General features: G+C 37.8%; 1 protein-coding gene across 1 annotated transcript; it reads left to right on the forward strand.

The window, feature by feature from the left end:
* Positions 272-2,537, forward strand: LOC109821635 (protein FAR1-RELATED SEQUENCE 5-like). The gene is made up of 5 exons (XM_020387810.1): positions 272-410; positions 1,050-1,238; positions 1,457-2,061; positions 2,242-2,349; positions 2,436-2,537. Exons 1-5 carry the CDS (start codon positions 272-274, stop codon positions 2,535-2,537), a joined length of 1,143 nt encoding a protein of 380 aa, XP_020243399.1.

Raw genomic sequence — 10,733 nt, forward strand, 5'->3', positions numbered from 1 at the left:
AAAAAAGACAAAAAATATAAGTAAAGAAATAAATAAAGAAGAGATATTTCTGTGATACTTTGCTTGTCCCCAAAAGAAAGGTTTTGAAATTAGACGGACTAATAAATCTATTTTGTTTGAAGCATCCATCCGAATCTGATGCATTTCAGTGCTACTTTACAGTGAAACAAATTTAAAGCTTTGGAGGAAGCAATGAATTATTATAGTGCTTATGCACTATTAATTGGGTTTCGGATTAGAAAAGGATCTAATTATTTGCCTAAGAGAAAGAATGTCATCACAATGCAAGTATTTAAATGCTCATGAAGGTTTTCCTAAAAATAAAGGGAAGGAGCGATTACTTAGGGATAACAAATTCGAGAAAAGTCCTTCGAAGGAAATATCTAGTATTCAAACTGGTTGCAAAGCAAGTATGTGTGTGAAATTAGATGATGAAGAAAATTGGATCATATCATCCTTTGAGAAGAAGCACAACCATGAATTAGTACCGAGCCCCTCAAAATCTCGTTCCCATCAGTGTCGGTGAAAGATTGGAGATGAAGAAGCTGACTTTATACGAACCATGTATGAGCAAAATATTTCAACAAAGCATATTAGGGACTTCATTGCATCTCAACGTGGAGGGGTTCGTAATTTATCATTCACGAGGAGGGACCTAAGTAACTTTGCAACATGCCAAAGAATGTCTCTTTTTGAGAGTGATATCTCAACAACTCTAAGTCACTTACAACAACTACAAGCTAAGAATCCTATGTTCTTTTATGCAGTCCAGATTGATAGTAATAATTGTGCAAAAAATATGTTTTGGGTTGACGGGAGATTAAGGATGGCCTACCAGCATTTTGGAGATGCAGTCACTTTTAATACCACCTATTATACAAACAAGTATAGTATGCCATTTGCACCATTCATTAGGGTAAACCACTATTCTCAAACTATATTATTTGGTTGTGCTTTGATTAGAGATGAGACCGCCAAATCCTTCATATGGGTGTTTCGAACATAGCTTAATGCAATGTTTGGTAAGCATCCTACTTGTATTCTGACAGATCAATATCCTTCAATGAGGAAAGCAATAAGTGAGGTCCTTCCTAATATGGCTCATCGGTTTTATAAGCGGCACATTCTTCAAAAAGCACGCGAGCATCTAGGCATTTTATTTGGCACAAAAGAGAAGTTTCAAGAGGACTTTCTTAGTTGCATCAATTTTAGCTTAACAGTTGAGGATTTTGAGTCAAGTTGGACTACTATGATAGAGCAATTTTAGCTTAACAGTTGAGGATTTTGAGTCAAGTTGGACTACTATGATAGAGAAGCATGGAGTTGAAAGATAACACACATCTAAAACATTTGTATCAAATTCGAGATAAGTGAGTACCATCATACTTTAGAAATATATTTTATGCTTTCATGTCTACAACGCAAAGAAGTGAGAGTTTTAATGCACTTCTCAAAGGTAGAGTCAATACCCATACAACAATTTATGAGTTTGTCATGCAATATGAAAAGGCTTTAGAAGATCGATTTGATGTAGAAGAGGAAGAGGATTTTCGCTCTCTGCAATACAAGCCAAGTTCATGGTCTCCAAGCCTAATAGAGAGGCATGCACAAAAGATTTATACTAGAGTAATGTTTAAGGTCTTCAAGGATCAACTGAAAGAGATATTTTTATTTTCTCTAAATGAAATGGAGCCTAAAGTATTGTACAAACTAGTGCAAGTCCTAAACTCAAACAAACCAAGTGCTAGAAGAAGAACTTATATAGTTACCTTCCAAGCCCCTACGACAGTATCTTGCAATTGTAAAATGTTCGAATTTAGTGGAATGGTGTGCTCGCATGTGCTTAAGGTGCTTTTGCATCTTGATATCTTGGAAATACCCTCTGAATATATTTTAAAGAGATGGACAAAGTCAGCTAAGGAAGAAAGTTTTGATACACACCAATGTCTTAGCACTGAATCGTCAAATTCCTCCTCAAAGACTCTAACGTTTAATAGTTTGTCTCAAAAAATAATAAAATTGGTTGTAGAAGGTTCCACGTGTATTGAGTTGTATAATTTGGTAAATAAAAAATAGATCAAGTTGTGGGAGAATTAGAAGCGACAAAAATGCACTTACTAGAGAATAAATCGGGGCATGACGACATGATACAAATCCAAGGTTTTACATGTTTTCAAACACAAGAAAGTATTAGTGATAATAATTGTATGGTGAGAGCTCCTTCTATTTCAAATTGCAAAGAAAAAAAGAAAGATGAAACGTTTCAAGCCTCCTTCAGAGATGAAAGCTAAGAAGCAAAGAACTTGTGGGAAATGTCATGGGAAAGGTCACAATAGTCGAGCTTGCAAGGTAAAATTACTTTTTTAATTCTCAGATGTGGGACAATGTTCCTATGCAAAGTATGAAATTTCTATTTTTTTATGATATTTGTGCAGGCCCAAACAACAAGTCATGTAGGAAGCATCAATGAGGAAGAAGAGGAAGATCCGGAAGACCAAGAAGAAGAGGATGAAGATGTTGAAGAATATTACTACTAATAACCAATTCTAATCTTTCTTTTATTTGTCAATGTTCTTTCGAAGCTCTCTGGATATGTGAAGTTACTATATGGATCATTTTCTTTTTTTGTCAATTTTCTTTTGTTTGTCAATTTTCCAAATTGTTATTTTCTCATTTAGAAGGATCACTAAAATAAAATGTTTTTAGCTTCTTTTAATTAAAATATTTTTTCTGTTTAGAAGATCAACTAATAAAGTTCTGTTGTTGTAAGACATTAGAGTACTATTATATTCAATCCTAGAGAAGGAAATAATAAGACAGAGAATGACTCAGTTGATACGTCAAAAGTTTAAGAACAATGTTCTTTTTATGATTGCTCTTCTCTGCAGTGGATGCCAGTTGAGGAATATGCAGTCCTGTATAAATTCTGAAGTACAGGGAAGTATCAGAAACCATCTTGGGCACAAATTCTGAAGTACAGGGAAGTATGCAGTCATGTCTCCTTTCGCTTGTTGAAGAGGAGTTGAGAAACCGCTACTTTTAATCACAATACATAAGAATACAAAACAATCACTACACATAAGAATACAAAACAATATAATTTCCTCATATGTGAACACATTGCAAGGATGGTGGTTTCTGCAGATAAATATCTCACCGTTAGAAAGGACATGTTGATAGAGGAAAGGTTTTTCGGTCTTGAAGTGAATCGACCAACAAAAAGAAAGTCATCAGCCCACGTATACAAAGAAATACCACAACCCAGCAAAACTACCACGAAACAGAGAGGTATCAAGTCCCATAAGACAGCAAAACTCGCAGCATGCAGACATCGCAAACAGATACCAGAACTAAACACCAGTACTCATGACATATCAAAACTTCTGCTCTGGAGGCAATCACAAAACCCAACAGGCATTTCAGAACTTAATCATTAGTTTCTCAAACTTTGAACCATATCCAAACAAAAATAAGAAGATATACTTCTAACAAGCAAATATGCATCCGGAGGACTCACAACACAAGAATTTCATAGACACTACAGAATACATGTTTTTAGATATTGTATGACAATGTAAAAGTCCACTCTCATTCATATGTAATGTATATATGGAATCTTAATTTGTAGTGTTTATGAAAGCTCTTCCAGGCTAACGATTAGCGAGTGGTCCATGCCTTCAAAGCAGCTGCATCGCACACCATCGAAAGGATTTATGAGGTCTTTCCTAATGTACAAGAGATTTAGATTTTGGGGTGGTGGTGGTGGTGGTGGTGGAGGGGGGGGAGGGGGGATCAAGAATTCCAAATATTGGTGCAGTGGTATAAATAACATATTGGGTCACAAGTAATGACATTAGGTAAGAAACCCAATCAGGTGCAACATTTTTTGCACTTTAAATTGATTAATACAAATATTGCAATTTTGACATTTACCAGATATCGGCATACAACAACAATGACCTTGCTGTGGAAGCCAAACAATCAAACCAATGTGCTACGAGAAATCAAATCAAACGAACGTCGAGAGAAGGCCAAACGAACCAAATCAATGCCACAAACACAAACAACAAATTTTAACGTGGTTCAGCAAGTTGCCTAAGTTAACAGGGCAAGAAGGGGATAGAGTTTTTCACTAATAGAAAAGAAGAGTACACATTGAGATTACAAATCACTCAAACTCACCAATTAATCTCACCAACAAATCTCTAATTCTCTCCAAACAAAACTCTAACCAATAGCTCAGAAAATACCTCTTTTCTGTGCTCCAAATATCCCTAATTTTCTTCTCAATTCTATCTTCCAATTATTCCATGTATATAAAAATCCTAAAATCATAAATATACTAGGAATTCTAAAACAAAAAAACAAAACAGATTAGGAATCCTAATAACATGTTACCAAAACAGATTTGGAATCATGTTACCAAAACAGATTAGGAAACATATTAGGAACCTGCTATCCAACAATTCTCCACCTCGACGAAGTTTTTCCAAAACTAAGCCGACACCAATACCAACCAAACGTCTCACTTGTTGCGTCCAATACGAAGTAGAACAAATCCACGATAACGGACTCAATCCACAACAAGTCGAGAACCTAAACGAAAATGTGAACAAACTCCAAATGTCGGTATCAACTCACCAAACCGGCTGCATCATAAATGACTACCTATGTATCCTCTTGCCAAGGGAATCAAGCTTTCACGTAGTTCACCCAAACAGCCTCCAAAGGCCCTCATTCAAATAGAAAAGTTTGCAACTCTTCAATAATATCACCACGGATCTGTAACTGATAGCATTCCCAATGGTCCCAAACCGAAACAAATCAAACACCTCTACCTGAGGTGAACCAATGGTCGTATCCAAAACATATCCACCAGCTGCACTTGAATTCAAAACCAACTTATCATCTTCATCCAAATCCAAATGATCTCCAAATTGTGTCACCTCAGCTAGAATCTCAAATGATGCAGTATGATCAGGAGTATGTGGAGTAATCTCCACCCAATGTGAAATAGCATCACCCTCCACCCGCTGTGATATCCCAATGATCTGATCAACACTCTCCACCTGCCAAGAGTTAAACGTGACATACATGCTCAGAACAAAATCAGAAGATCCTAACTGATAATCAAACGAACCTCTGAATCCCAAACGTGCAATCGGATCAAATCTCACATTCTCGATGTGACCAAATGCTGGGAAACCAAATATCCGATGCAACCCAAAATCTGAAGCAGCTCCACCAGATCCAAAATCTCCACACGTAGCAGTCGGCAACCTATGACCAAGATGACCCAAATATGTTGAAGCTCCAAAACCAAAACCAATGCTCGATAACCAACGTCGATCCCCCTCCAATAAGGAATGACCCATCAAAACTGTCATCTCATCTCGTCACCCTAATGTCTCCACATCAATAAAGTGTCTCAAACTGTCATGAGCTCGGTAAAAATACAAGAAAGAACCCCTACCAAAGCTAGAACGACGGGTTACCTTTCTGCCAATATACTTTTTCCAATTGTTATTAACTTCTAGGATTTCACACCAACGGGACCTAGTTGCAACCTACCAAAGCTTAGAACAATCCCCAACTACGAAAACCAAATACCGATTACCTCCTAATGATGCCTCCTTGGAAGGCCCCCAAATACCTAACTGAACACCACCTAAAAGACCCCTCGATCGATGGATAGAAGTGTCAAACTCCACCTCGGTCTTCTTGCTCATACCAATATGCTCAAAGGACTTCAGTCTGTAGGTCAAAACACTCCTCAACAAACCATGCACGACATAACCAATCAAATAACTCAGCCTCAACAAATACCACAGTCTAGGCAAATCCAAAGAAGTCGTCAGCTCTCTATCAAACACCATGCTCCTAATGAAACAATACAAAACGCCCTTCATCACAATCATGGACCCCAATGTGATCTTCAAACGTGAATCGACTAAGGTCACCCTATAGCCTACTACCTCCAAAACTCCAAGTTTAATGATGTTCTTATTCAACTGAGAAACGAACCTCACTCCAACCAACTCCTGAATCACTCCGTCATTCATCCTAATCCAAACGGTACTGATACCACCAATAGAACATTCATGATCATTATCCATGAGCATGAACTCCCTTCTTTTCAACTCCTGGAAGCTGGAGAACAAATCCCTCCTAGGATAAATATGGTAAGAAGCACCCGAATCCAACATCCACTCTGTAGAGTCGGCAACACAAACGGATGATAGTGCAGATAACGAGTAGCCCGAAGAATCCGAATCTGAATTATTATCACTAGCCTTGACAACATTCACCTCTCAAGCTTGAATAGCTTTCTCCTTATTCTTCCCGGCTCGATCAACCAACTTTGGGCATTCGGCTTTCCAATGTTCATCCTCTTTACAAAAGGTACACTGATTCCTACGAACTCTAAGATGTACCCTTCTAGACTGCGACCTCCTACCACGGTTTGGACTCTTTGCTCTTGCGACCAATGCCCATGCTACCGACTCAACTGAAGTCTCCTTATCCTTCTTTCGAAGCTAATAATTCACAAATGCAGTGGTGACCTCACTATAAGAAAGAGATGTCTTCCAATTAATAAGAGTAAGAACAAAGGTCTTATATTCCTCGTCCGCCAAGGAACTCAACAACAACAACGTCTCATCCTCATCTTCAATCATCACATCTACATTCGCTAAATACGCAAGAAGCTTCGTGTAGTAGTTCATGTGATCACCAATGGAGGTCCCCTTCTTCAATTGGAAGCGATAAAGCCTCCTCTTTAAATGCAAGCGGTTCTATACACTTTTGGTCAAATACTTACCCTCTAGGATCTCCCAAATCTTCTTAGTCGAAGTCTCATTGATCATATCATATTTTAAATCTTAAGTCAAACAAGATCTAATCACACCACACGACGTTCTATTCATTTTTTTCCAAATCTTCCCCTCAATTTCGTCTGGTTTCCCGTCCAACTCCAAAGTATTTTCCAAATTTTACGCATTGAGCGCATCCAAGACTTCACATCTCCAAAGACCAAAATTATGTGTTATTAAACTGATCCACATCTATCTTCATAGAGTGGATATTCAAACTTTAGACGGTCTTCACGCCGGAAGTACCCTCCACAACTCATTCTTTCCTGACCATCTTTCTCAAAGCACCAAAACAAATGCATAACAAATGAAGAATAGATCCAAAAATGAAAAAGATAGAGTCTTTATCAAAAAGATCACACATTTATCACCAAACGAAGCCGTAGGCGAGCCTCCAAAACAACCTACTCCTCCAAATAGCCCAAGCGTAGCCCGAGCTCTGATACCACTTGTTGAGCGCTACGGAAACCAAACAACCAAACCAACATGCTACGAGAAATCAAATCAAACGAACGTCGAGAAAGGCCAACCAAACAAAATCAATGCCACAAACATAAACAACTAATTTTAACGTGGTTCAGCAAGTTGCCTACGTCCACAGGGCAAGAAGGGAATAGGGTTTTTCACTAATAGAGAAGAAGAGTATAAACTAAGATTACAAATAAATTAATCTCACCAATTAATCTCACCAACAAATCTCTAATTCTCTCCAAACAAAATCCTAACCAATAGCTCAGAAAATACCTCTTTTCTGTGCTCTAAATATCCCCAATTTTCTTCTCAATTCTCTCTTCCAATTATTCCATATATATAGAAATCCTAAAATCATAAACATACTAGGAATTCTAAAACAAAAAACAAATTAGATTAGAAAGCCTAATAACCTGTTACCAAAACAGATTTGGAACCATGTTACCAAAACAGATTAGGAAACATATTAGGAACCTGCTATCCAACAGTTGGGGTCAAGACGGAGTTGGTCGGCAACGGGGTTAGGGTCATGAGCGCGAGAGAGTTGGTAAGCGACGGATGGCGGGAGTGCTGGGTCGAGGGCTAGTCGAGATCTGGAGTGGGCTTGTAGAAGGGGGTGATTGATTGAAAGAAATAGGCGGCATGGAAAATTCAATTTTTTTAACTACAGAATCATATATAATTATATTTCCTATTTTGTGTGAATTTGCTTAGACAAAAATACCCCTCCTATAATTAATTCATGCAACATCAACTTGATAAGATCTTAATCTCAAAACTTAATCTAATGGTTAGAAACTTTGGTAGACAAGGGCTCTTATCAACTTAAGTTGACAAGAGTTTTTCTCATTTTATGGGCTAGGAGAATGGAGTCAAGATAAGATTTGCTACTTTGGAAGGTTGTCTGAGACCTGTTTACAAGAAAAAGGATGAATTTGCAAAGTCTGTTAGCCAAAAGTTTTATGAAAATTTTGAGGAATTGTTAATTAGACCGATTGGTCTAAAATCTATAGGATTGACTGTTAATTAGACTGATTGGCACCCTTTTGTTGCATAGGTTGATCCCATTTCTTTCGGTATTTATCGGGGCGATAATGACTTTAGAAAATAGTGAGATTCTAAGTGACCGTTCCTATCATAAGAATCACAATGATAGTGAGGCTTATTTCCTATAGTCCAATTTGCTTGGTTAGAGCCAGAAGGAAATCTTTTGGTGCTGACTGCTGTCATGGCTGATTGATGATAAGGAGAAGAATTGAGCATGTTGATAGATAGATCTTTGTCTTTCCCATTGTAAAACCAAAGAACAAGCTTTGGTGACTGATGGTTAAGGATGCATAAGGAGGACCTGACTTCTTACACGAATGTAAGAATCATTGAGCTTTATTTGAAATTTACATAAGACAATCACGTTGCCAGATGTTGATGATTTCTTGTACTGCTCTGCGTGAACAAGAGGGATGTTTGTTGTAGAATGCCAACTCATCCCATAGGCCCTTTAACATGATGTGATAGGCCTTAGAATCATTCTTTTGCACATGATTAACTGTGGCCCTTTGGATTTTAAAATATTTGGGGCACATTTTGTTGTAAAAAATAGTCATGGAGATCTTTCCAAACTTTATGGGCCTTACACATGAAGATGATGCTATTAGCAATCTCTTTGGAGACTTCATTGAGGAGCCAAGATAGCACCATGCTATTGCAACAGCTCCAATAAATGAGAGAGAGAAGAATAATTTGCTAGTGGTTATTTGATGATTCTATCAAAAAAGCCAAATTTGTTCTTGGTGTAAAAAGCCATGGTGATAGCGCAGCTCCAAGTGAGATAATTATCTTCAGTTGATGGCTGTGAAAACAACATGGTGCCCGGGCTATCTAAATGGTGGATATAGTAAGGAGATGAAGGATGTTGATGTTAGACCCTAGAGGGGGGGTGATTAGGGTCTTATGCTAATCTAATCCGATTAAATGCTAATTAAAACTTATTAATACGTTATCCTAACAAGTATGAAATACAACAATATTTGTAAGCTAGGATAAGCAATGTAAACAATAAGATATATCCTATATGATGAAATATATATGTGCAAGGATATGAAACTAATACAAGGGGTAAACAATGTGAACTAGATAGTGGATCATATAAATAATGAGCTAATGACAATGGCGATAAGAAATATAAACACAAGTATAAATAAACGCCAAAGCAAACTCAAACACAAGATATGATCACGGAGTTTGGACCTTCCGTCCTACGTCTTCGCTCCCCACTCCCGGGGAGAAATCCACTAACACAATCCGGTTTGGAAGCCGGAACTTCTTCTACACACTCGGTTTTCTAGCTAACTGAAAACTCTACAACTCACACTCTTGCAATCACACTCTACACCCACTAAGTGTTGGACCTAGCCGTGTCTCCCTCAAGTGCTCGGTTACAACCTCTCTCTAGGCACGTCAACCGACGCCACTCCTCTTGGGACGATCCCCGACTCTCACCACACACTCCTCACTCGGTGTACAAGAGTATTACAAAGTGATTTAACAATTAAGCACAATATAGCAAATGATTGTTCTCTCTAACAAGGTGAGAACTCAATTAGGCTCAACTCAATGTCACACTATCCCACAACCCAATTATATAATGTATGCAAATACAATAAGCTCAATGGTTGTGTGTGCAAACAAAGAGTAAATCAAATCAAACTAAACTCAATATAAAACTAGCTTTAATAGAAATGATAATCAACAAATAATTATAAATAAAAGCTAGACTTGAGTTTAGGAAAACTTCTCTAGATCAAGATGGAGAGATGGAGATATGAAGCCCAAACAAGAAGATGATCTCCTCCACTTGTGAAAATAATCTTCAAACCAAACAAACACTAAAACTCACTTAAACCCTTGTTTAAAACTCTTTAAACTTGTTTAAAACATTTCTTGAGTTACCTTAGAGGTATGAGGGCATGGGGTATATATAGGCTCATGAAACAACCCCAAAAACCAATAAAAACACCCCCAAAACATTAAAATAAACAAAAAGTGCGGTCGACCGGACCGGTCGACTTCGTCGGTCGACCGGTGCGGTCGACCGATGGAGCTTTCGGTCGACCGGGCCGGTCGACCGACAGACTCTCTGTCGCACAGTGAGCACGAGAACTCAGGTTCGGTCGATCGGTTCAGTCGACCGAAAACTGACATATGAAAAATGAAGCTGAAAACTGTATATCTGATTTTAAAACGCTGTTTAAAAATAACAAATAAATTCTAAAAAATATAAAAACTTTGAGGAATGATTGTAGACATGATAATAAATATGCTACAGTGACTGGTTTCGAAAAAGGACTTCCCAAATGTAAAATATAATCATTTTGCAAGGAGGTCCATCCC

This window comes from Asparagus officinalis, chromosome 8 (genome assembly GCF_001876935.1).
Source record: "Asparagus officinalis chromosome 8, Aspof.V1, whole genome shotgun sequence".
Taxonomy (NCBI): domain Eukaryota; kingdom Viridiplantae; phylum Streptophyta; class Magnoliopsida; order Asparagales; family Asparagaceae; genus Asparagus; species Asparagus officinalis.

Bases quoted from the DNA above. Each gene is read 5' to 3' on its own strand.
- LOC109821635 (XM_020387810.1), top strand. From the start codon at position 272: ATGTCATCACAATGCAAGTATTTAAATGCTCATGAAGGTTTTCCTAAA. The intron at 411-1,049 runs GTATGTGTGTGA...GTATTCTGACAG, and splicing joins TCAAACTGGTTGCAAAGCAA to ATCAATATCCTTCAATGAGG. The intron at 2,062-2,241 runs GTAAATAAAAAA...CAAATTGCAAAG, and splicing joins GTATTGAGTTGTATAATTTG to AAAAAAAGAAAGATGAAACG.